This window comes from Thermobia domestica, chromosome 4 (assembly GCF_964235325.1).
Source record: "Thermobia domestica chromosome 4, izTheDome1.hap1.1, whole genome shotgun sequence".
Classification (NCBI taxonomy): Eukaryota; Metazoa; Arthropoda; class Insecta; order Zygentoma; family Lepismatidae; genus Thermobia; species Thermobia domestica.
In genome coordinates, this window is record NC_137457.1 from 289,236,526 (window position 1) to 289,264,510 (window position 27,985).

Genomic DNA, 27,985 nt, shown 5'->3' on the forward strand with positions numbered 1-27,985 from the left:
GAGAAATAGATTACTAAAGTATTAAAAAATGTTCATATGGTATATGGTCTATCTCTGCAAATATGTATTTAGTGGGACCGCGATGGCTCAGTGGTAGAGCGCTCACCTCTGGTGCATGGAATCCCTGGTTCGATCCCAGTCCGTACTAAGTGAGCCTTATGGTGGACAAATACGATGTGCGTGGGTTTTCTCGGAATTCTCCTGTTTCCTCCTACTCTGTTAATTTCACCATCATCGTCTCTCTTAGCCTCGGTGCATAATTGTGCGACGATAAACTAAGAAAATCATGTATTTAGTGTAAATAGGAATTTGATTCACTTTCCCGTATTTTTTGTCATCCGCGAATTGTCATAATTCACCATCATAATTTGTTATATAAAAATAACTTCCAAATTACTGAGGTTGTTTACAGTGTTAGTGTTAAAAGAAAGTGTTAGTGTATGAATCTTTCAGTTTAACGTCCCACACTTATGCCCTTTAGGCTAAGGAAGGCTATGATCAAAGCAAGTGAATGACGTTGAAATAATTGGTGGAATAAAAAAGTGGGAGGAAACGGGAGTACCCATTGACACGATGTTGTCCACCACAAACTTACTTGGTCGGGGATCGAACCAGAAACCCACGTACGAGAGGTAAGCGCTCTACCACTGAGCCACCGTGGCCTCCTTTAATGTGTAAAGTTTACCGGGATTTAATTTAGGGATTAAGATGTATGTGATTTAGTTTCCCGATATTAATCTTTATGCAGTTCACAAGAATGTGACATCGTAATCTATATTTCCATGACATGTAAGAAGTAGTTTACTTAGTTTTTATTTTACAGATGCGATTATATACTCTTCATATCTAGAATCTCTTTATGTGCGTATTTGTTTGTGTTTAAACATACCGAATTTCCTTACCGAGAGTTACAGATTTTGTTTCTGTGTATTCCATGTATGGACAGGCGTAAAGCCATTTGAATGCAGTCAATGCGGGAAACACTTTTTGGAGAAACATAATCTTAAAGTCCACATGAGAAGCCACACAGGAGAGAGGCCTTATCAATGTGATGAATGTGGAAAATCTCTCAGGTACGTAAATAATGAGCTCTTTGCACGTACAAGGTGTAATCGAAAAATATGGTGAATGTAGTTGTATAGTGTCATCTATCGATCTTTTATCCATTTCAACTAGTAAGCCTGGTAGCCTAAACCTTTGGTACACGTTGCTGCTAGTGGTCTACTACTGCCACGCTTAGTTGCATGTATGGAGAGCATGCCCACGACCGTTCGGTCTCTTTGATGGACGGGTTCCGCCAAACAAGGCACCCCGCCCGTAGTTGCTCGATACTGAATGTATCCACGCACCGCCAGAATTCTGACTCGCCTAAGCGATGTAACCCCCATTCTCTGAGGGAGTGGGATACGCACACTGCGTGGCCAGACCGAAGTCCTGAATGCCTACCAGTTAATCTACTGGTGGAGGCAGACTGCTAGCGACCCAGTCCTACCATGCTCTGCAAGCATGGTGCCCGAGCGTTATAAGACAAGCTCACCTCCCGGCCGTGCTCACCGTTACCCAGATTCCTGGGATTAGCTTCCACAAGCTGCCGAATCCCACGGTATGACCACAGTTCGGCAGAGTCCAATCCAAATCCGGGACCCAGGCAATGCCCGAGGGGGCTTGTTTAATCCCGGCCCTGCCTACCTCTATCGTTCAACTGGCAACTGCCTTGTCGTGTAGAGGTACCACGCACACGTCGAGATACTCCCGTATCTCATCCCAGACCCAATGGTACGTGTTAAGTCTCCATTTGTGTTTGATGTCGGCCCATATCCTACAGAGCTTCCTCTCTTCCGCGGGATCAAAGCCGTTATCCAGATTCCTGGGATTGGCTAATCCCCAACCTCCGTTCAGTCCCCCAGCAGGCAGGAATCCGTCACTCCCCCCACCCGTAGGGTCGTCCAGGCAATACGGACTTCCTCTAATTACGGTAGAGGTATACCGTACATTACCAGACCCAATGGCTGATGTAGATTGTCTCCCTTTAAAGACAATGGCCATTTGGGAGCGGCGGCTCTCCTGGCAGGGTCGTGGCTCCTGCACCCAGTGAACGTGCAAGCCTGGGACAAAGGAGTACCCCATTTCCTCAGCGCTCCTGAGGTACGAGTGTCTGTTAGGATACTAGGTATCCCAACTCCGGGACCCAAGAGAACGCACTACACTCTCTTTGAGGGCAGTACCTACATCATCCTCCCGGTAGAGTGCTGGATCCGCCCACACTTTGGCTACCTGCTCTTTCATACGTGTTGAGGTACCACGTAGCCTTATCTCCCGGACCCAAGGGCACGACCTAGTTGCCCATTTCGGGGGATACCCGAGGGCTCACCCCCGCCGGTAGGGGCAGCAGCCAAAGACTATCTACCCCACTGAGGACGTGATGGGGTTACACGTACTCTCCCAGATCCAATGGCACGAGTTAGTCGCTCATTTCGGAGGATAGTCTAAGCCGCACCTGCGCCGGTAGGTTGTTGACCCCCGGCATGCTACACGCTGTCATATGACCGTTAAGGTACCGGCAGCGCGTCCGGCACCAGGGTCACCCTATCTCTCCCGCACAACTTCCAGGTCCGGAACCAGATGGGAGCCCGGTAAAGAAATACGGGGGTCCCTCCCCCCTCCCCCTTTCTCAGCACGGGCTTGGGACCGGCCATGGCGATGTTACCTTTGGTGCACGTTTGATGCTAGTGGTCTACTACTTCCACGCTTAATTGCATGCATGGAGGGCATGCCCGCGACTGTTCGATCTCTTTCATGGACGGGTTCCACCAACTTAGGCACCCCGCCCGTAGTTCCTCGATACTGGATTAGTATTCACGTGCACATGGTGCACCGCCAGGATGTGTCCCCTAATTCTGACTCGCCTAAGCGATATGTAACCCCCATTCACTGAGGGAGTGGGATACGCCCACTGCGCGGCCAGACCGAAGTCCTGAGTGCCTACCAGTTAACCTACTGGTGGAGGCAGACTGCTAGCGAGCCAGTCCTACTATGCTCTGCAGGCATGGCGCCCGAGCGTTATAAGGCAAGCTCACCTCCTGCCATATTCGCCGTTACCCAGATTACCGGGATTGGCTCCTATAAGTTACCAAATCCCACGGTATGACCACAGCCGGGCAGAGTCCAACCAAAATCCGGGGCCGCAGGCGATGCCCGAGGGGGCTTGTTCAAGCCCAGCCCTGCCTACCTCTATCGTTCAACTGGCAACCGCCATGTTGTGTAGAGGTACCACGCACACGTCGAGATATTCCCGTATCTCATCCCAGACCCAATGGTACGTGTTAAGTCACCATTCGAGTTTGGTGCCGGCCCATATCCTACAGTGTCCTTCCTTCCGCGGGTTCAGAACAGTTACCCAGATTTCTGGAATTGGCCCCTCCTCCACCTCCGTTCAGTCGCCCAACAGGCAGGAATCCGACACTCCCCCCCCCCCCCCGGTAGGGTCGACTTACCTTTGGTACAGTCAGTGTCGAGTTTGTACGAATTATAACATGTTAGTTGGCTTCCAGAGGCAGAAAAGTGAGGACGTGTTAAGAGTATTTGTCGCGCCAACATTAAGTTTCTAAGCTTCAAAATAGTACTAAAGAAGCGAACGAAATGTCAAAATCAGTATATGGCATGAAGCGGTGGCATTGAAGACTGCTTACAAGTGGTATGAGCAATTCAAAAGCGGGAAGGGGTCGGTTGAGACGTCCTTCGACGTCAAAAACAGATGAAAACATTCAGAAAGTGGCACATTTTTTTTTCAAATATTCAAACAAACGAATGACTATTCGAGAGCTTTCCGAAGAACTAAGCATCTCGTATGGTTCTGTGAAAAACGTTGTAACCACCGATTAAATGGGCAAATAAATGGCTTCCTTCTTCATCACGGAAACTCACCGTGCCACATTTTGGTTTTGATCCGCGAGTGTTTGGCCGAAAAAATATTCCTGTCTGTTCACATTCGGTGTGGTCTCCAAATATAAGACTATACGACTTCTGGCTCCTCCCGGAAATTAAAACCGCGCTGAAAGGAAAACGTTTCGACACCATTCCTGACATTGTGAGGACCACAACAGAGCAGCTGAACGCCCTTCCAGTCATGGATTCAAGTTGGGATAAGTGCATTGCTAGTAAAGGATAGTACTTTGAAGGAGATTAAATCAAATTTTATGTAAGCTTATTACTTTGTTTCTAATAAAATTATTCATCGTATTTTTTGATGATGCCTCGTATGCATACTTGGTATACTATTGAAGAATTTCATTTATACTTTTTATAGCCCAAGTCTCAGACTTACAGTTACATCAGAAGTTTTACAAAATTATTGGCATTTAATGAAAGAGAAAGAAAAAAAATGTGTCTAAAGATGAGACAAATAACAATCAGTAGATCTAGTCGAGCTGACCAAAATAATGTGAGTGAATATAAATCCTCAAATGTAGTACAGTGGTTCAGATCCCACTTTAAACTATAGGTCTCGTTCTATATAGACTCGTTGCTGATAAAGGACGTAAAATACAAATCTACGTCCGGATATAATTGCCCTGTAATTAGTCCATTAGTCAATGGAATGACTATCCTTTCATTTGGATAGTGTTGCTCGTGTTACATCTAAAACGTTATATTCTCGGAAACCTTGAACTCAAATGACTCAGTGGTAGAGCGCTTACCTCTGGTGCGCGCGGTCCCTGATTCGATCTCTGGTCAAGTAAATTTGTGGATGACAACATCGTATCTGTGGGTTTTCTTCTTTCTCATTCCACCAATTATTCCGTCATTCTTTTGCATTAACCATCGTCTCCTTTAGCCTAAAGGACATAATTGTGTTACGTTAATCTGAAATATTTAATTTTTTCATTCATTATTAAAATTCAGATTAGAAAAAAATAGAATATTAATACTTAAGCTACCTTTTGTTTCCAGAACTTCCGACGCTGTGTAATGAGAATTGGTTTACAAAGAACAGACTTAGTTGCTAACTTCATGCATGGCATACTATTTTATGTAATATATTATTATTATTCGGCTAAACAGTCTCTTTTACTAGTTAACTTTGCGTTTTACTTACCGCTTTTTAATTTGAAATCGAAAAAGTTGTAATGTTTAAATTTTACACAATGATAATTCATATTAAGTACAAAGTTTTTGTACAAAGACATTGTGATTGATTTCATCCTTGAGGAGCAGAAACACTCAAAAACCTTTAGTTGTGATTTATTTCATCCTTGAGGAGCAGAGACACTCAGAAACCTTTATTTGTGGTTGATTTCATCCTTGAGGAGCAGAGACACTCAAAAACCTTTATTTGTGATTGATTTCATCCTCGAGGAGCAGAGACACTCAAAAACCTTTATTTGTGATTTATTTCATCTTTGAGAAGCAGAGGCACTCAAAAACCTGTATTTGTAATTTATTTCATCCTTGAGGAGCAGATATACTCAAAAACCTTTATTTGCTTTACGTTAAATTTGCATTACGATGCACGTAAAACACGTCATGGCAATAAGCAATTAATCGTTAAGTTCTAAGTAATTAACACTAAACTGCTTAAGTGCGTATGGCAGTAGCTAGAAAAGCTGTTTTATGTGTGTCGTGGACTGCTATGTAGCGACAAAAATGGAAAATGTATGAAAGTTTATCAGAGAACAATTAACTATTAAGTTTTAAGTGGCGGAGATACACCAGCATCCAGAATACTGAACTTGTCTTTATCATTTTATCAATAGCACGGGTTCATTGGATACATCGTCATAGGTCTTCTGCCATTATTGGCAGGTCATTTGCTGCAGCTGAGAAGCTTTCATGCTCCACCGTCTTCCTCTAACCTCTTCGTCTTCGCGTACGATTTTTCTGTTTTGGTATCGTCCATTAATTGTAGTCTCCTTCGCCTCCTCCATCTCTTTCCTGCCACCATACCCTATAGCACGTCCCTCATGATACAGTTTCTTCTTATCCAGTGTCTCAACAAGTTTTCTTTCTCTTCTTAATCATATCTAAAATTCTAAACTGACTATAAAATTCGTGCTAAGTGCCAAAATGAAAATGTTGAGTAAAATGCTCAGATTTTACTTCAGAACTGGTGGAGCATATATCCACGCGCATTATTTGAACTAGTTCCACAGTGAATACTAGAGAGCCTGTTGTTCACTGAGCAGTGTTAAGCACATAGGCTACATTTTAACATTAAACTGAACTTTTCCATTTTTGACACTTAGCACGGATTTTATTTTCAGTCTACAATTGTTCTTTTCTTCCCCACCATTTCTAACACCCTCTCATTCATTTTCTGCTCGACCCAACTAATTCTTTCCATTCTTCTCCCCACCTACATTTCGAAAGCTTCCAGTCGTTTCAAATTATTTTTGCGTAATGTCCATGTTTCTGACTCATACAGCACAATTCTCCACACGAAGCATTTTATGAGTCTTTTTTCTCAACTCTTTATTCAAGGTCCCAGAAAATAGTCTTTTTGCCTTCTAAAGGGTTCTTTCGCCATTCCTATCCTTGCTTTTATTTCACATTCACATTTCATATCATTACTGATGATACTACCCAGGTATCGAAAACTAATCACCTGTTCTATTTTCTCTCCTCCTACTTCTATATTTCACACCCGACCCCTTCGTTCCATTCACCATGGTTTTTGTCTTTCTAACGTTTATTTTTAATCCCATATTCTCCTACAGAAATTTTACTGGATACAAAATCCTACAGAAATTTTAAGAAATAATTAAGAAATAATAAGTAGATCAACTCAGTGTGGCAGATTTTGAATGTCTAATTGTTACCGTATTATTACTATTATTTATATATATAAAGTCACATACACCTATATGAAATGTATTTAAATTATCACAGGATATTTTTCTGTTATAATCTGGGGATATCTGTTTCTACTTTCAGATATCAGAAGGAGTTTGTAGACCACAAAAGAAAGCATCGCGGTGAGAAGCCATACCTGTGTAACATATGTGGACGACGTTTCTTAAGGCAAAGAGAGCTAATCCGACATAAAGCTATACATTCTAATGAGAAAAAGTAAGTAAAATTCTTTATATACAGTAGACTCACGAGGCCTCCGTACTATCCGGCCTAGTTTCCTTTTATTGTAATTAAATGAGGAAGGCAAGGTATTGCATTGGCAATATTGCCAAGGCATTGGAAGCGGGTTTCTGTTACGATCCTCCTATGTGTCTTGTGCAAAGTACAAGTTGTGACAGGAAAAGAGCAGCGTTCTGCTCCTTGTTCATTGTTTTCTCAATGTGTAACAAAAGTCTCAATGCAGTACGTTTTTCGCTGTTCTTGATTATAACTGTACAATACGTACAGTACTGTATTCGGAAATTGTTCTTAGGGTATGCTTAATGAGTTTATAGAACTCCAGCCTATTCGACTTTTTTGTTATCCAGCCTGCCCTTCAGCCACATTAGGCTGGGTACCATGTTTATATTTATATGGCTTCAGAAAGCTATATATACAAAAATTACTACATTAGGTAAGCATCTTTCCTTAGTTTTTGTGACTTCCCTCAAGAACCGCCACTGTGTGTACCTGTCTTCAGTTTCAATCCAGGCGTGCACTCTTGTATGAAGACAATTGCAGAGGTGCCGATTGTTATTCCTAATTAACAACGCTCCAAACTTTGGCACAGTTGTTCTAGGTTCGTCTCTGGGTTGCAGATGACACGATACACAGTCTGTTCTAGCACTTGCTCAACGGCAGACAGATCTGGTGATTGTACAGGCAGTTGTGTTATTCTAATTTTTATAGAGATAGAGAGAGAGAAAAAAAAGAGATAGTAGATGGGTATAGATAGGTAGATATAACTCTCTTAGGAAGCAAACCATACAAGGTAGACAAAAATAAAGCTTTTACTGGATACCACACGTGACAAGTAGCAACCTACACAGCATCCTAATATTACAAGGTGGTGTGATGAAATTAGGTAGCACTGCGAATATCTTGGAAACGAATTGTCCAAGATAGATGATTGTCAAAAAGTATTGGAAAGACCTTAATCCAACAATGGATCAACATTTATTGATAATAGTATGTACCCGTTTCAAATATAAATAACTCTCATTACTACACTTATATGATCCCAGTTCTCATTTTTCATATCTGAGCATTTGAGATTAACAAATAAACGCTTATATGTTGTTCTGAGAGATAGTATGTTTAATCTGTAACTGTAAACACTTCTTGTTTAGGTGTTTTAAACTGAGCCGAAACTAACAAAAGTTGTTCGTTCGAGGAGTGCTGCGAAGCTAATAATTGTTTCTTCGGGTATACCGGACATGTGACAAGCGTAGCGTTAGTAGATCGAAGGACTGTATATGCTAGTATAATGCAACAATTTGTTTGTCAGAGTTTATCAATGAATTGCGTAAAAATAAACCCAACTCGTTGCATTATTCTTCATTACAACAACACCAGTTCGCACATAGTACACCGAACTGTTGATTTTTTTCAGTAAAAATGTCAAAATAATGACTCAGTGTCCGTATTCACCTAATTTATCACCTAATAACTTTTGTTTGCTCCCGCACATAATAAAGTAATATGTGTGATGAGCAAATTCTGTTGCCTGCAGCAGCTATAGATGCATTTCAAACAGCGGTTTCTGAGGCAGCAACCTCAGAGGAAAAAGAAATGCTTTCAAAGTTTGTTTGAGCGTATGTACAAGTGTATCGATATTTAAGGTAAATAACTTGAAAAACAGTAAAGCTTTTTTCAGAATTTCGCGCGTCTTTTTCCATATTAATGGTAGAAACTTTCCAGTAGCTCTTATCTTCAGAATTCATCCGGTAGGTGTACAATCCCTTGAATCTTGTTGTAAATGCGTATAAAGACATACGTTCAAATGCTGTTGTATGACACCATACACATTCTTTTACGTAAATTCAAATTCCTCCCCTCCCTTAATAATACTGCTGGATGAGTCTGTGTCAGGAAATAGTCTCAATGTGTGTAGCTCTCTTCCTTATGTATCCTCCTGTATTCCATGGCGCTTGAACTCACTCTATTATCACAGATGGAACCTTGGCGGTTTATTCTTTGTCTCCATAAGCATAACAAATAAAGATACTGTCATTTATTTCATTTTCTATTCATTACAGATATGCTTGTCCAATTTGTGATAAAAGGTTTACTCGTCTAGATCATCTTAAATTTGTCCACATGCCCACTCACCAGGACAAGTCTGAAAGAAATAAATACCAGTGTTCGCTTTGTCCTAAGAGATTTTTCACCCGGGTGCGTCTAGAACAACATGAATATCTCCACTCAGGTAGGAAGTCAGCATTATATTCATAGGATTCCTCATACGTTAATGTAGTTTTCTAAGTGTAATCTAATGCTAGAGTTGCTATAGTCGTGAAAAATAAAGATTACGATAAACTACCATATAAAAGTCATTTCCAGCTAGCTAATGTATGAGGTACGAGGGTGTTTCTAAACGTTTTCGATCTCACACTGAAATACCACGCCGTTGGTAATAAGCCGATCATAGCATATAGTGCCATTTATGGAAGAAATCATCTATCAGTTTCAACTGCCAACTGTCTGGTCACATACTGCATGACAGTACTCCAATCCACATGGTTGTTGTTGCAAAAGGCTTTAGTGCAAATCTCGGCTGTGTTCAGAATGGGCGCCGAATCTCCTCGCAACCAGTCTTTCAGTGCAATAGCCGTGCAACACTGTAACAACAGCTATGTAGACAATAGCATTGCTATGCAGTATGCAAGCTCAACGCACATTGACAAATTGAACTGTTTCAGCTAGGTTGTTGAAAGTGCAACACTGCAACAACAGCCATGTGAACTGGAGCATTGCCATGTAGTATGAGAGCGTAACGCACATTGACTGATTGAACTGTTGCAGCTAGACTGTTGAAAGTGCAACACTGCGACAACAGCCATACGGACTGGAGCATTGCCATGCAGTATGAGAGCTCAGCACACATTGACTGATTGAGCTGTTGAAGCTAGACTGTTGAAAATGCAACAGTGCAACAACAGCCATGTGTACTGGAACATTGCCATGCAGTATGCGAGCTCAATGCATATTGACTGATTGAAGTGTTGCAGCTAGGATTGAAAATGCAACACTGTAACAACAGTTATGTGGACTAGAGCGTTGCCATGCAGTATGCGACCTTAACGCACATTGACTGATTGAACTGTTGCAACTAGACTGTTGAAAGTGCAACATTGCAACAATAGCTATGTAGACTGAAGCATTGCCATGCAGTATGCGACCTTAGCTGATCCACATTGACTGATTAAACTGTTGCAGCTAGACTGTTGAAAGTGGATCACTGCAAAACAGCTATGTGGACTAGAGCATTGCCATGCGGTGTGCGAGCTAAACACATATTGACTGATTGAACTGTTGCAGCTAGACTTGAAAATGCAACACTGTAACAACAGTTATGTGGACTAGAGCATTGCCATGCGGTGTGCGAGCTAAACGCATATTGACTGATTGAACTGTTGCAGCTAAACTTGAAAATGCAACACTGTAACAACAGTTATGTGGACTAGAGCGTTGCCATGGAGTATGCGACCTTAACGCACATTAACTGATTGAACTGTTGCAGCTAGACTGTTGAAACTGATATATTAATTCTTCCATAGATCACTATCAGTTTCAGTATCAGACCGGAAACATTTGGAAACACCCTCATAGGAGAACGCGTTTACAATATAAGAAAAGACAAAGAGAATAGGCAGAGCAAAGGAGAGGAGGTGGATAGGTAGCTGAATGAAATAAACAATTGTTGGCAATAATTAAAAATAAACTAATCGCTTAGCAAAGCAAACCGATTTATTATTATAAAACTAATATCTTATGAGAGTTTCACCAACTAACTATTTGGCTTCATTACTTCATCACTTAATGGTTAGTTGGAGAAACTGCCACAAGATATTAGCTTTAAAATAATAAATTGGTTTGCTTTGCTTAGTGATTAGTTGTTTTTAATTATAATATGTAATAAGCAAAGCTGGTATATCCAAAAATATTATAGTAAATATTGACAGTATACTACTAATAGTCATGGATCCGCGAGTAGTATGTCTGTAAAACCATTGATATTCTTGTGTGCCTCTCATCACTACTATTTCTTAACGCAGAGTTTCTGCCTGCTCCTTGTTTTCATCATGTGGTTTACAGACAAGAAAAGAAGTAAGCTGTTACGCTACAGAGCAACCAGTTGATAATAACTAGAGACTGGATGCTTAGGCATTAAAAACCTAGAAGATAGGCAGGCAAATAGGCACTTAAAATTTAAAAAATAGGCAGTAAAATAAGCACTAAAGTGTAACTCGAAATAACGAAGATAAATACTCAATACAATTAAAAAATAAAAAAAATAAATAATATTGTTCAAAGAATATAGAAACAAACCTGTTTGTTAATATTTTTTAATGTATATATAAAAACGAAGGTTGACATGTATTCCATGTGTATTTTGTAAATACATTCTATACAGCGTTTTATCACTACATATAACAGTCCAAATTCTATACATTTTAATCAGTACACACAGCAGTCCAAAGTTTTACAGCACTTTATTAGTACACATAGCAGTCCAAAGTTTTATTGAATCTTATTACTACAAACCGCACTTATTTCTCGAAGAGGCAGAATCCTTTCTTGAGGTACTAAATTATATATTTTTACCAATAATAGCTTATTTCAAAGAAAATGCATAGAATAGGCAACATTAGGCACTAAAGCAATTATTTAGGCAGGAAGGGGCCAAATAGGCAAAATAAAATTGGCTTAAATTGAAACTATAACAACCTATAAAAACTTTAAAACGTTATTTTTGACCATATCTTTAATATTAAAAAATAGGCATTTTGCCTAACACCCGGTCTCTAGTAATAACTGTACTGTAGGCTTAATAAAATTATAAGTATATTCAATTCTATTTTGATATACAGGGTTACAGATATTTGTCACAATATTTTGTGAATAAATTTTTCACATTAAAATAACAAAAAACTTTATATGCACCTGTAGTCGGAAATGCATAGTTTTGTAGTTATATGGTGCTAAAAACGTGTGAAAATCTACTTTAAATGTCCATAGTTCCACTACTATAGGATCGACCATAGTCGGATCAAGACATCACTGAGGAACTAGTATGTGAACTATAGAAATATCCGTCTTTCAGAACCTCCAGTACTTGCAGAATCATTTTCAGAGAGGCCTTTAGGAGTACTTGAGCACTCTCAACCCATCTCTCAAAATTAAAAATGAAATAAAATGAAATACAATCTTTAAGTTTTACGTCCCACGTTTATGCCGATTAGGCTAAAGGAGACGGTGATGATGAGTAATGAATGAAAATGGTGGAATGAAGGAAGTAGGAGGAAACGGGAGAACCCCGAGAAAACCCACGCACGCGGTGTTTGTCCACCACAAAGTTCACTTGGCGGGGGGCTGGGATCGAACCCGGGACCCTAAGCACCAGAGGTGAACGCTCTACCACTGAGCCACCGCGGCCCCCTCTTTCAAAATTGGTTTGCAAGTACTGGAGCATTCTTAAACATGGATATTTGGATAGTTCACATACTAGTTCCTGCCTTGACCTGACTACGATAGGTCCCATAGTATTTATTTATTTATTTATTTATTCACCAAGTTTCATACAGCACTAGCCGAATTAGCTGAAATTGTACAACATAAAGAAAAAAAGAGCACAGCAAGAAAAACATAGAAGAATAAAATACAAAAAAGGTTCAACTCTCATTATAGTGGAGCTATGAACTTTTAAAGTTCACATTTTCGGCACTCTATAACTCCTAAAGTATCCACTTTTGAGTACAGGTCTATATGAAGTTTTTTTTTTTTTTTTTTTTTTCTTATTTTGATGTGAGGAATTTGTTCTCAAAACATTGTGACACTTTTTTGTAACAGCCTGTATATGAAATATTACAATTCCAAATGATATTATATGTAGCTTAGTATTTTGCAATACAGTGCAGGATGATTATATATGATTGAATGAGTCTGAAACAGTTGTTTTAAAAAAATGTATAATACATACAATAATGAATGATATATTAAAATATACACAGAAACTGTCTAGGTTTCAGACATACTATTACAAACGTTCGATGTGGCTTCCTTTCGTGACATGAAACACATCTATGCAACGAAAGTCTAGACGCCCATACGCGCTCTAGCATATCTCTACTAGTCCTCGTAAATGCAGCTGTGATGTGATCTTTGAGTTTACCCAAAGTTGTTGGTAATGGAGTCACATTCATTGTTTTTTTCACAAGCTTTTTTTCTTTTTTTTTTTTTAAGTCAGATCGAGAGATTTAGGGGGCCATGAGTGAGCCACATTACAGCGACGATAACAAGTTAACGTTGATTCTTTATCCTGTCTAAGACTAATTTAACAGCAATGACAGGGTGTCTATCGGTTACGAAAGTCATGAAAAAGTCACGAAATTAGAAAACGGTCATGAAAGTCAAGAAATTTAGCTTTTAGGTCACGAATTTTTTTTATCTGGAAAAATATGGTATAGACTGGAAAATTTTGTTCTATAAACGTCAAAATTCACCACCAAAACTGTCTAATTTCGGCTTTAGACCCTACCAAATCGCAAGCAAAGTACGTTTCTATCGCATGCATGAAAATTTGGCTCAATTCACGCCCAAATTCGCTCTTCAGAATGTTTCTAAGCTGTATGATTTGGGAAAGAAAAGGTCACGAAATTTCATTTTGGAATTTGAGTAGACACCCTGAATGACAAAATCATTTTTTTTTTTCCGTTCCGATATTTGACGTCTTACTGGTCGACGTGTTGAGTGCGTTGAGATCAGAGGAAATTATATAGAAATATGAACAAGTACTTTCAAACATTCATCCCCTCCTTATATGTTAGGCTTAAAACTTGTTAAACGCCCCTCGCATAATTCTGGTTGAATGAAAATGCATTCTAACGAGTATTCATAGGCAAACAGTTAGTGAGCATTGTGCTAGGTTTGCTAATAAATTATAGTTTTATTCTTACGTAAATTTAGTTAAACAAAATTATTTCTACTGATTTTTTTTTTTTTATTATTGTAATTGGAATTAATTCACTTCCTATTAACTTTGCAGGTAAAAAAGAACACGTTTGTTCAACATGTGGAAAAGCGTTCGCACGGGCCACTTACTTAAAACTGCATACTGCGATACATAAGAAACAAGAGAACTACCTAAAGTGTTCGAAATGTCCAAGAAAATTTACAACTGTGGAAAATCTAGAGGTTTGTATATCTTCATTCATTAATGATAAGTTCGGTATGGGTTTCTATGATCTACAAGCTGTGAAAATATGTATGCATTTATGCCCTAGAAATGGCAAAATATGATCCAGAATATGATCTAAATAACAATGCAGTTTAATTACTAGGGCACTTGACTTTAGGCATCTTAAATGGTGCCAGATTCTTTTAGATAAAAATAAAATCCAACAAATATAAAGTAAATTTGATACTCAAAAAATATCGCTCGCTCAACAGAAAGAAAGAAAAAAGTCACAAGGGGAAAAAGTGGCGAGACATGTCATACCTCCGATCGTGCTCAGTGTGGTTTACCAGTATTTTCGCAGTGTTACTTCTATTCCCCGCGTATTTAAAGTCTCACGTCGATATAAACTGATAAATTGTCCACTAATATGCAACAAAGAAACTGGACTTCAAGTATTACTGCAGGGAAGGAGAAAGAGAGACAGGTGAGACATCCGAGCGGTGATTTCTCTTTTCGAAGGGGTTAATGCTGCGTTAGATCCTTTAAACCATGTTACACAAGACCAAATATTTCTAAGAAAGGAAGATAGAAACAACTTTGTTACCAATATTGGGAAATATTTCTGAAGAATAAGTGAAATCGCCTTAAATATGACCAAACATTTGCTTTTATATCACTTTGGGCCCAAATATGATCTAAAATTGAAATGTGGCTTAAATTTGCATTTATAGGAGCAATAAAATTTATAGTTTTGTGTCCACAAGAGTAAGAAATGTGTGTATATTTAATTAAGACGCGTGTAAAAGTGTCAAGATAAAAATATGACATGCCATAGAAATCCGAGTCTTAATGCTAATGCAAAAAATGCAGATACACATGGTCAGTTTTCAACTTTCCTGTGTTTTTCATTTTTTTCTTTCTTTTGTCTTCCCTCTCTACTTTACTCTTCGTTATGTGATGAAAGAGTTTTAGCGAAAGATCATTGTGTTCTTTTTGTGTTATAATAGTGTTCCCTTTTTATCATTATACATAATGGCAAATACGCACCGTATTATTCCAGTGCGAAAATGAAAATGGATAAACAACAAAAATTGGATGTCAGCATTGTAAACAAATATGGTCGTTGCTACTATTATCAAACACATTAAAAGTTAAAATATGTCGAAATATGCTTTTTTTTTTTTCTGAAGCATTTGTACGAAAGATTATCATTAGTTGACAGAGCGGAAACAAACTGAAGATTTTCGAAAATAAACTTTTGAAAGAAACATTTAGAGAAAAATAGAGACTAATAGATAATTGAGTGGAGAAAATAACTTAACAAGAAACGTCATGAAAGTGTTAGAAAATTCTTGGTTTACTGTTCTCTGTTTGGGTATATAGGCTAACAATGAAACTATAACAGATGCAAGTGAATGATGATAAAAGAATCGGTTAATAGTGAAATCTAGACATGAAGTAATGAAGCTTAAGTAATGAAATCTAGACATCTGACGTGGGATGGGTATGTCGCTTGAAGGGAAGTAGGCATAGAGTTTTAGAAAGAGACCTTAGGTCATGAACGCCTTGATTTTATTTTATTTTATTTATTTATTTATTTATTTATTTATTTATTTATTGTTTTCCTGTAGACCATTATGGTTATTGATGTAATTTTGTCAATTGACGTTGTGCATTATTGTAAATCTTATAGTTTGATTTTGTTTTTAAACTTTAATTGAATTTGCAATCGAAAATTGATTTAAATATTTAGACAAATAGAGTACAAAATAGAATGTGAGAAATTAGAAGCGAGTGGAATATGCATAAATTGAACGATCTCAGTTTACAGTATTTCTCAGTTGGAGAAATGGAACAAAACGTGATTCATACATAAATTAACAAGACGAAACCAAGTACGGATAAAAGTGAGGACAAATGTAGTATTGAGGTCTGCCTTTGTAGTTGAAAATACCCTGAATTACTCTGTAAGCCGGCAGTTTTCATATTTTACATAACATAATTTTCATAAAGAATGTTCTGTGAAAACAACGCTCTTTGTAGATTGATCATTATTATTGCAACGTATTCCACACTATGGTTGATTTAGATCTCAGAAAAAAAAAAAAAAATGTTTCATATCTACCGTTACATTATCTCGCAATGCTAAGAAAGGGATGTAATAAATAAATAAATAAATATCCTAAATCTTACTATGCATTGAACTACATATAAATCTTGTAATTAGTGCAGGCATAATCAAGATTTTAATGTATTTTCCCGTTGTATTCTAATAATAATAAATAGTAACAAGAGTTTTAGGAATGATCCCAAAAAGTGAATCAAAAGATTGCGATCTTGGTCAAGAATTTTAGGGGGGAAAAAAAGACCTGGCCAATAATTAGCTTTGAATCGGGTCACAAAATTTTTGAACGGTCCCTAAATCTAGTTTTCGTATTTTTTACAGAATAAGTACATCATACTGAGTTAAGTGATAGTTTGGGTTTGACTATATTACACAGTTCTCCAGATATAAGGCGTACAAAAAATTTTTTTTGATTGAAATATATTGGATATAGCATTTTTGGATCAAGAGCTACAAAATTTTTGAACGGCCCCTAAATCGAGTAAGTGATAGTTTGGGTTTGGCCACACTATATTTAGTTCTCCAGATATAAGGCCTACAAGAGAATTTTTGACTCAAATATATTGGATCTTTTGTTCCAAAAACAGGCGCACAGACGATGATGCATGTATCATTTCAATGCATTAGGAGTAAGGTTACCATTTGTCCTGAATTAGGTGGGACATCCTGACCTTTAAGAACTTTTTTTAGCGTCCCAAATTGCATCTAAGAGGGACGCTAAATTATCCGAAACACTTACAAAATATGCGACAGAAATTCTTAGTGGCGTTTATAAATTTTGACAGACAATGAATAATCAAGATTATCAATATATGGTTCTATTGCTAAAATTTTCCATGTTGGCAGCAGTACCACCAATGATGATATTTATTCTTTGATCGGTTCAGTGGTTCTTAACTTCTCTCTTCCAACTAACCACTAACAAGGTGACCTTATGAGTTTTCTGTATCTTTTTTTTTTAATATTTATTTCATGAATATAAGTATTTATTTCTATTATTATTATTATTAATAATAAATTGCTCCATTATAAATTTGAGCATGAGGAACCAGCAGTTTGCAGATATCTGATAAGTGTGTCCCACTTTAGGCTTATCAATAGGTGACAACCCTGTGTTAGGGGCTGAGTACTAATTTATTCCTGTAACATTCATGTATTTCATAGAACTTACTTCTATGATTCAAATCATACACTGTTTTCCTATGATGAAAGGAAATTATTGATTAATATCATAATTAATAAGCAAAGAAAATTATTTGCTATAAGTGAGGTACAAAATTGTAACATTGTTTAATTATAATGCATATCGAAACCTGTTAATATAACCTGCTGTGGATTAAAATGAGACACATTTTTGAAGTGCCGTATTTTGTTTACTTGCACATTAAAAGTCAGTTTTTGTACTGATGACACAATAAACATTCTACAATCATATGAAATCAGTTAATGACAGAAAGAACACCCTGATTAGCAGCCGCTCTTATTGCATCAAAACAACACCGACAACGTTTGGGAGGTGATTCCTGACATCAAGATAAGACGAAAAGTATAGACCAACCTGGGTGTACAAATGCTTCCTTTCCAAGTTATAGGCTGCCGAAAACATGAAAAAATGAACTTTAAAGGCCCATAGCTCCAATACTATGAGACCTATTGTAGTCGGTTCAAGACTTCACTTAGGAACTAATATGTGCCCTATCCAAATATCCATATTTCAGAATCCTGCGATACTTCCGCAACAATTTTTATAGAAGTAGTTTTTGAGTACTTCAAATTATATGCCCGTAGCCAAACTGCCTCTATAAAAATTGTTGCGTAAGTACCTTATGATTCTGAAACATGTATTTTTGGATAGGGCATATATTAGTTCCTAAGTGAAGTCTTGACCCGAGTACTGTAGGTCCCATAGTTTTGGAGCTATGGACCTTTAAAGTTAATTTTTTCATGTTTTCGGCAGCCTGTAACTCCGAAAGGAAGCATTTGTGCATCCAGGTTGGTCTATACTTTTCGTGTTATCTTGGTGTCAGGAATCACCTCCCAAACGTTGTCGTTGTTTTAAAGCACCCTATGTATATTATATATATATATATAACTAAAGGATGTAAATGAAAAGATTTGTTCCTTCAGGTCAGTGACTTTGTAGATCCTACTGAGTACCATCTTGTAGTAGGAATTCAATACTAAACGAATTGGCATAGATTTGCTACTCTTCAGCCTGTTGTCATATTTCAAATTTAATGGACTTACGAAAATTTCAGTCAATTTAATGTTTTGAATTGCTGAATATTTTTGTTTATTTATTTATTTTCAGATTTATAATAAATTTCATTGTAGGCAAAGTAAAGCTAAGCCTAACTGATGACTTCAGGTAAAGTAGGAAGAAACTAAATCGACAGTTTTATGGTCAGGAGTTTTAAACATTTTTATTTTTACTTCTTTTCAGATTCATAATAAATTTCATTGTAGGCGAAATAAGGGTAGGCCTAAACCCAGGACTTCAAGTAAAAGTAGAAAGAAAGTAAATCGACAAGTTAAAACTGGTACTAAAAGCAAGCAAGATGGAGATGAAGCATTAATGCCTCAATTCCAAATTGAAGAAATTGAATTAGATCCGAATGACTTAGAAGAAACAGCGAATGCTAGTCGAATAATATACTTGCAAGTAATATCTGGTGACATCAACATAGAATCTTCAGATGTCGTTGAAATTCATGATGATTTTTTTGGTTCAAATAATAATACGCCATAAAATCAATTGAGAGAAGTACTGTTCGGAATTTACACGGGCTGTCATCAGAAAAAGAACTGAAGATCAGGTACGTTACGTTTTGCTGGTTAATCTTTTATCTTTAGAATGTATCTTTTCTATGAGAAAACGGTAATTTATTCTTTATACAGTACATTCGAGCAGCAGTGACGTTCGTGGATAGGATTAATTATGAGGATAGGAAATTAGATTTAAAAAATAGTTAAAAATGAACAATCAATTCGATGTTTTTGATCAAAGAATCAAATACAGTAAAACCTGTCAACTTGGCCACCTGCTTATCATGGCCTGGTTCGTCTTGAACCTGCATTTTTCCATAAGACATTCGTTACTTATTACTCTGTAAGTTGACCACCTGTCTATCTTGGAAGTTGGCCGCATTGAAGCAATGTTTATCCTATGATGATAATGATAAATTTACCTGAGTATCTCGGCCACGTGAATACGTTTTGTTATTTTTCTTAACTCTTTCGTATTCCCACGTGAGAGCCAAATGTTCTGTATTTGTTACTGGAGACAGAGAAGCATAGATTCCCACGATTTGTCCTTGGAGGTCAATGGCCAGAACACTACCCTGCCAAAGGGGTGGTGAAGGAAGATACGAATAAGAAAAGGCATGTACAGGAATTCAGGAAATGGTTGTACGTATTTGTTTACCCTGTCTGTTCTGGTAAAACCATTAGCTATATCGGCTCCTTTCATCAGTGGGGAGCTTTAGTAATTCCGGAAAAAAACATTTCAATTGTTATTTATTGGCACCTGACTGCTTGTCGTAAAATAGCGGAGGTTTTGAGATATGAATTCCCTTAAGATTTTCTGAAAACATCTTTCGCTCCAAGGGAAACACTTGTAGCTCATTAACAAGTTGTAGTTAACTACATAATTGGGATGTGCGTATGTGCCAAAAAGAATAAAAGACACACGTCTAGAATTAACCATTATGAATAAATTTGTTATTAATAACTGATTTGCTCCTTTTCAAAAGGTATCTACAGAAAATATTTGTTATTACCGAGAAAAGTCATATAAATTATTCAATTTATAATTTTGCTTTTCTTGTTTTCAATCTGAATAACTCAGTGTGCTACAATACCAATTTCAATAAACTGTGTACATGTGTCTCGATTTTATGGTTGTTTTGTGTTATTGTGTTTTCCATCCGAATAATTTAGTGTACGAGACTAGTTTTCAGGAAGAAAAGGGTACTTTGTATTGTTATGATTACTCTATGTACATTATTTAAAAGTAGCCGTTGTGCCATTGCTTATTAAAATTATACAATCAAGTAAAACTAGAAACCTTATTCTAACCTTATTGAATAGAATACCCAATCACACTTATTTTCTGTAAGTTGGCCATCTGTCTAAGTTGGCCACTTTTCAATGGAACCGATGGTGGCCAACATAGACAGGTTTCACTGTATCTTAATGGCGGGATTTTAGTAATTGTCTCATTTGAAAACAATGAACAAGTTTGCTTTTACCTAACATTTTACATAGGGTACAGAATTAGGTAAGATATTATGTAAAAACGAAGAAATAAATCGTTGTTTCGGAATTAAAGAATCAAATATAAAGTTATTTGGCTCGTTGGTGTAGAACTGGAGTGAACCAAGCGCCATGAAGTAGAAGACGGAAAAACGTAGAGGTAAAGTTTCCTCTCTTATGAGCTTTACTGTAAGCTTCACTTTTAAAACACGACAGTACACCAATTTGCGAGTGCTACAGCGCGTTTGTTTTACCAGCACGAACAGTGTGCCAACATAATAACTAGAAAATACCAATATCTCAAAATCAGCTGAAAGTGTAGTTAGTTCACTCTGGTTCTGTACTACCCATATACAAAGTCCGACAAGGGGGTTTTTGAAAAGACTGTCACATTTATTTTTGAACAAATTTCAAAATTAACTGTTAGTATCTATTAATGTTACATTGCTATTTGAGATTATATATTGAAATATAAGGGTGAAAAAAAAAGAAGCTGCGAAAAATCACATCAGTTAGTGGTCCATTTTTGTAGTGGTATTATTATAGATGACTGCTGAAATTGTCCATACACCTTCTGAGCTTGGTACGCGAAATTCTTTGCATTTCTCGCGTTACGGTATCGGAAAGGGCTTCAAGAGTACCTGAAATTCTCCCATAAATGGAAATAGACCTCATTACTCATGATGGAAGCGATGTTGTCTGTCAGCAATTCCAACATTCTTTCTGCAAATCTGTGTCATCTGATGATGTGTTTTGACCGCAGTTCCTGAACAACCATTAACTTATAGGAATGGAAATGGAGCCCAAGTGTAAGATTCTCTGAACTGAACTCCTTAACATAGTGAGAGCGCAGCGTGACGCATCGCCCAACGTCGAGGACTGGCTTCCACCACTTGTCGCACCGTCCAACGTTTTCTGGAGTTCGTATAGTTCGATCATTTCCCGTGCAGTTCTGGTCTATAGTTCCTGTTGTTTGAAATTTATCCACTCACTTCATAATGGTATCTCGTTTAGGAAGACTACCATAACGACCAGCATCAAAACGGTTTTGAAAGCTAGCTGTGTGAATACTACAGAACGTCACTTTTCAATAAAAGCCTTGTAAACAAACGCGCGATGCATTACAGACCTAGGCTCCATTTTTACCGAAATAGCATGCACTACCTATTAGCATTTCATAATTATTTATTTGAATTACAATATAGCACTCACACATTTGTCTGTGGCTTCGTGTGCTTACTTTGACAATAACATTTCAGAGGTCAATCACTTCAAGAGTATTCATTCGTTCCTTTAATGGCCGAAAAATAATAAATAAATAAAATAAAATAAAATAAAGGCCGTCACAAACCAAGCAGTGCTTTAAAAATCTACTACAGAGTCCTGCTCGTCATTGAAACAATACTTTTTTTTTTTCGACAAGAAGAACAAATTTCTGCTCGACTCTCCTCATATGCAGTCAGTGCAACCATGTAATTAGCACAGAGTTTAAATGCTCTACCTTATTTCTTCCACCTGCCGTAAGGAGGTACTTAGAAATGAGAAGTTTCCAGTCACGGTAAAGTGTGATTACATTGTACGTATGAGATGTTTAAAGGATCATTTTGTGAGGCGTACGGACACCAGAAGGAGCCAAAGCCAGAATACGTAAACAGAGCGTAACAGCAAGCATCATAACGTACGCTGTGCTGCAAATCTCCCATAGACATCAATTAAGGTTTCAGACTCCATATTAAAATAATACATGAATAAATCTACATAATTAAACATATATATTTTCGTATTAATTGGTAAGGCACGTGACTATGAACACGTTAGACAGTCGTCCCTGGGATTGTACATTCTATTAGGTAATGTGCATTTTTTGAAGCGTGAAATAGTGAGATCAGAAATAATTTTATATCCATTAATGGTATCATATTAGAGTGAAACTCCAGTTATCCGGCTTAATGAGTTCTGGACTAATTTGGAATTAAATAAATCCGGATAATTGAGAAAATCATTAAAAAAAGAAAGAAACATGTTATGAGATAGGGAAAAAATTCTTAAAATCGTTTTTATTTAATAAAAATGTAGGCCTAACGTATGTAGAAAATAAGATCACATACAATTGAAAGAAATACAGAAAATTCCAATTAGATATAAATTTAAACGTTGGTATAAACAGGAATTTCAAGAAAATAATTTTTGTGAACAAATAGGTTCAGTTCACATTTCAATATTTTTTAATGCAATTTTTTAATTTCCTGGTATCGATCCTTATAATTAGAGGTAAACGATGCATAAAATTAATTCGTCAAGATCAAGTATTAAATTACATTATAAGTTTCAGTTTCTTTACAAGTACCTTTTTAAAAGAAACGTTTCCAGATTACTCTTCATCTCTAGGCTTACTGAAAGCCAGTAGCTAAATTATTATGTAAATTTTTTTTGTTTTGTTTTATATACAGGGTGTTTCAAAACAACACCAACAATATTTGGCAGTTGATTCCAGACCTCAAGAAAAGACAAAAAGCATAGACCAATTTGGGTGCAGAAATCAGTCATTTCGGAGTTATACGCTGCCGGAAACATGAAGAAATGAATTTTAAAGGCCCATAGCTCCAATATTATGGAACCTACCGTAGTCGAGTTAAGACATGATTAAGAACTAATATGTGCGTTATCCAAAAATGCATGATTCAGAATCCTGTGGTACTCACGTAACAATTTTTTATAGAGAGTTAGGCTACTGGCATATAATTTGAAGTACCCATCTACTACATCTATAAAAATTGTTGTGGAAGTACCGCAGGATTCTGAAACATGGATATTTGGATAGGCCACATACCAGTTCCTAAGTGAAGTCTTGACCCGACTACGGTAGGTTCCATAGTATTGGAGCTATGAAACTGTAAAGTTCATTTTTTCATGTTTTCGGCAGCCTATAACTCCGAAAAGAAGCATTTGTGGACCCAGGTTGGTCTATACTTTTTGTCTTATCTTGGTGTCAGGAATCATTTCCAAACGTTGTTTAGTGTTGTTTTGAAACACCCTGTATATAGAAAAAAGAAGAAACTTGATACACCGAGATGAAAGTAGTGTTTATATAAGTACATTCTGTTTACTATTGACTGTTGTAAGGTCAGGTTTAAGGATGGAGTGGCGGAATGATTTCCTGCTTTGTAATTTTCTTTACTCACCTTGTCACTTATTTTATTTTATTTATTTATTTGTTTATTTATTAAGAGTAGTTCTTTTAGTCATAATTAGGAATTTACTGCTAGAAATTTTTGTGGGTATACTCTCTAAAGTTTTGTAAGGGATGTACGCTAATAGTATAAGCACCTCTAGTTGTTACAAAAATTTGATACAGAATATCAGTGAAATTTATATAAGGTAAGTTTTGTCAGAAACATAGCGTTATCTGAAATTTAGAACGACAGTGAGTTATTTCTTACACTAAAAATACAAATTGCTGAGCAAAGCAACGTTTATTTAAAAATAAATGTGTGACAGTGTTGCCAACTAACTGAACATATTGGCTTTCATCACACGTGTCAAACCAAACATGTCGCATCATCATACGTGTGCCATCGTCACATCAGACACGTGTGATGATGAAGCCAATATGTTCAGTTAGTTGACAACACTGTCACACATTTATTTTTACATAAACGTTGCTTTGCTCAGTGATTTGTATTTTTAGTGTAAGTTATTGAATATAGCAAAGCTAGTATGAATCAGTGAGTTATTTCTATCACTATGTGTAAACGAACTCCTAAATAAATGCAGTTAAGTATATAAAATCTAATGAAAAATTAACTCTATATAGCAAAATTACTACAGTTTAAACTAATATTATCGATTATCATTTGGATTAACGGTATTTATTTTATTTACAGGAAATGTGTGAAAATGCATTACAGTAACGAATATTCAGTAACTTACGGATCTCATTTGTAATTTTGCTCTGCAGCAAGCTTGTTTTCCAAAGGATAATTAGACATGTTTCTCGTAATCAAAATGACAATGTAAATGTACAATTGTAACTATTAAATTAATGCATTTGTACTGTACGATTTTATTACAAAACTTAAACTAACCCTTCCAAAATAAAAATCCTGGATCTACCACTTATTTTTAGAGCGAATTCATATTAGTTGCAAATGAAGAGAGAGAGAATTAAAAATTCATTGTTCTCTATATTATTATTATTATTATTTAAAAAGAAGTAAATTTTCGAATGCCTATACCATAAATGTAATTAAGTATATATTTCATAATGTTAAAAAAGATGATGCATAAAATTGTAAAATTGATAAACATGATGGTTTAATAACCCATGGAGGTTATCATAAAAGAACTAAAGTCTGCTAATTCTGTATTAAGTCAATCCATTCAAAATTGTGTTTGCCATCTCTCCTCGTTACGATCTATTTTTATGTTCATCTACGACCTATCTTAGAATTGTGCTTCTCCGTCTCCGCATTCCGACGATCTGTTTTTGTGTTCCTATCTTCCTATCCTATTGTGTTCATCATTCGCCTCTTCTCCGATCCATTTTTATCTTACTTTCTCAGGATTATTTTCATCCCTGTCCCGATCAATTTTCGTATTACCTTAGAATTGTGCCCACCCCCTCCCCCTTCCGATCTTTTGTATTATTTTCCAGTCTTAGAACTGTGTTAATCTCCCTTGTTACCTCGTGCATGCGCGTCTTTGGTGTGGGAGACCCAGCTTAGATTCCCGACGGACCTTATGTGGTTCGGGTTCCATGTTAAATTGTAGATCCACGTCTCATATGACCTCGCTGTTGAAAGGGACGGCTAACTGAAAACACTAACACTCCTTCCTTATCTCGATCTATTTTTATATTAACTTCCTATCTTATATTCATCCCATCCCCATTCCGATCTAATTTCGTGTTGCCTTCCTATCTTAGAATTGTGTTCATCTCCTTCCCTGTTCCAATTTATTTTTGTGTTATCTTCCTATCTAGAATTGTGTTATTTCCCTTCGTGTTCCGATCTATTTTTGCATTATCGTTCTATCTTCCTAGCGTATTCAAAGTTTTCTTGTCAAGATTCCTTTATCCTTACGTATTTCCTGCATAAATAAAAAGTTTCTCGATGTGATGTCTCGGTCTGATTATCCGTGTTAACATTTTGGTGGCAAATGTTCTAAAATATACAGGGTGTTTCAAAACAACACCGACAACATTTGGGAGGTGATTCCTGACACTAAGATAAGACAAAAAGTATAGACCAACCTGGGTGCACAAATGCTTCCTTTCGGAGTTATGGACTACCGAAAACATGAAAAAATGAACTTTAAAGGTCCATAGCTCCAAAAGTTATAAACCGACGGGGTTGGTTCTTGTCCGTTTCTGTTCGGGATGCCATTCTGATGACAGAACTAGGTTTAATGCTTGCTTGTCCCTGTTCGGGAAAGCAATTTTTGTGACCGGCCGGGTTCGGTTTCCCATGTTCGGGCTATTGATTTTTGTATTTACAGCGGAATTAGTGGTTAGAAGGTACAAGTACTTCACTCCGCAGGTGGTAGTGGTTAGAGTAAAAATCATGCGTGGCTCTCAATTAAATCACAAACCAAAATAAACTCACACTGAGGTTGCACTCACGCATGCCCACCATCCTCGACGCGTCAATCTTTTATTCTTGCAGAGTATACGTAAATACCTGTACATAACACTAAGAATTCCTGTGGTGATTCACGGAAGAGACGCAGAAAAGATAACTGAAAACAAAACAAATACATAACATAAATTTTATTTGATCAAAAGTAATTCACACATTATATTTAATTACGTGCAACCTTTTAAATATATTTTTATTGATAAACTTGTTTCAATATATTTTCAAAACCTTTTAGCCCATTTTGATATATGATAAAAAAAATTTAAAAAATGACGAAGGATTAATTTAAAGTGATATATTATTGCCGGCTTATTTTAAGATTGGTGATACATGACCACCTAACACACGTTGGATCACTGAACGTATCACGCTCTACACTTCAATTACAGGGGATTCAGGGTGGGGGGAGAACTTGGAGTAATCCCATGTAGAAGGATTCCTTGCAGCTTTATCTTAATGCGGTGACAACGAATCCATGCTTCCATCTGGATTACATTGTCTCACACTTCCTCTTTGCAGCATTTAATGTGTAATTTCTTGAAATGCGATAAATTCAGATTAACATCATTGAATTTGTGTTTCTACGAATATTTTACTATACTTTCATTAATATTGGAGTGATTTACTAGAAAGATTAATTATGTTAATTGACCGTATTAGTACGTAATGAACAATTCGCTACAGGAGATACTTATATCATTATTTCACCACTCCTTGGAGAATTTTTCGTTTAATCACATATATTGTTTACACTTGATTTTAAGTTGAATCGTTCATTCTACGCTGCCATTACAATTGATATTCACAATGAGCGTTCTCGTAGTTTTAAACTAAATTTTATTATTTCACACATATATGTTTGTTCTCACTAAAATATTAATTCCATGACACTACACTAATTCAAAAGACTATTTATTCAATATATTTCGCCACAGCGTCAAGGATTATTAGTCTATTTACAGATTTTCTTCAGTATCGATATAAACGGTTACTAATTTTTTTCTTGGTGCCGCCAGAATGCTAATCTTCAGCACAAAGCGTCTGTCTTCCTACGCCCATTAATAAGAAGGAGAAATATTAAAATATTAATGCAAAATATTCTTTTATAGCTAATATGCACACCAATGAGTTTTATACTTGTTTGCCATTAAAACAACGCAATCAAAATACCAAGAACAGCAGGAATAAACGTCGATTGCATTGAGTTTCACTGAACTACCTTTTGAAACAGTATAACCACTTCACGCATCTTTATTTCTTGAGCACGTAATGCAACTCCCCACGGCAAAGCATTGCCAACACGTTGAAAAAGACAGCACCATTATATAAAGTTTGCGTCAACGTATTGTGCAGAGAGCCTTATTCCACTTCAGATGAAGCTGAGTGGGGAATTTAAAGTGGAATGGGAGTGAGGGAGGATACACGCTCATAAAGTATGGGACTTATCGTAGTTGGGTCAAGACTTCACTTAAGAACTAGTATGTGTTCTATCCAAATATCCATGTTTCAGAATTCTGTGATACTTGCGCAACATTTTTTATAGAGGTAGTTGGTGAGTACTTCAAATTATATGCCTGTAGCCAAACTCCCTCTATAAAAGTCGTTGCGTGAGTACCGCAGGATTCTGAAACATGGGTATTTGGATAGGGCACATACTAGTTCTTAAGTGAAGTCTTGACCCGA

At 36.8% G+C, this 27,985-nt stretch overlaps 1 protein-coding gene across 4 annotated transcripts in view; it reads left to right on the plus strand.

Moving 5' to 3' along the window:
- Window positions 1–26,671, plus strand: part of LOC145684150 (uncharacterized) — a 183,169-nt gene extending 156,498 nt beyond the window's left edge. For 3 of the 4 annotated variants that reach the window (XM_081756100.1, XM_081756101.1, XM_081756102.1), the window contains exons 10-15: window positions 947–1,073; window positions 6,931–7,065; window positions 9,147–9,316; window positions 14,156–14,304; window positions 18,856–19,228; window positions 24,551–26,671. In XM_081756100.1, coding sequence (XP_081612226.1) covers window positions 947–1,073; window positions 6,931–7,065; window positions 9,147–9,316; window positions 14,156–14,304; window positions 18,856–19,161 — 887 coding nt within the window. In that variant the 3' untranslated portion in view covers window positions 19,162–19,228; window positions 24,551–26,671. Of the gene's footprint in view, window positions 1–946; window positions 1,074–6,930; window positions 7,066–9,146; window positions 9,317–14,155; window positions 14,305–18,855; window positions 19,229–24,550 lie in introns of those variants that run through there. The other variant, XM_081756103.1, reaches the window with a different exon arrangement.
- The last annotated feature ends 1,314 nt before the right edge of the window (window positions 26,672–27,985 follow it).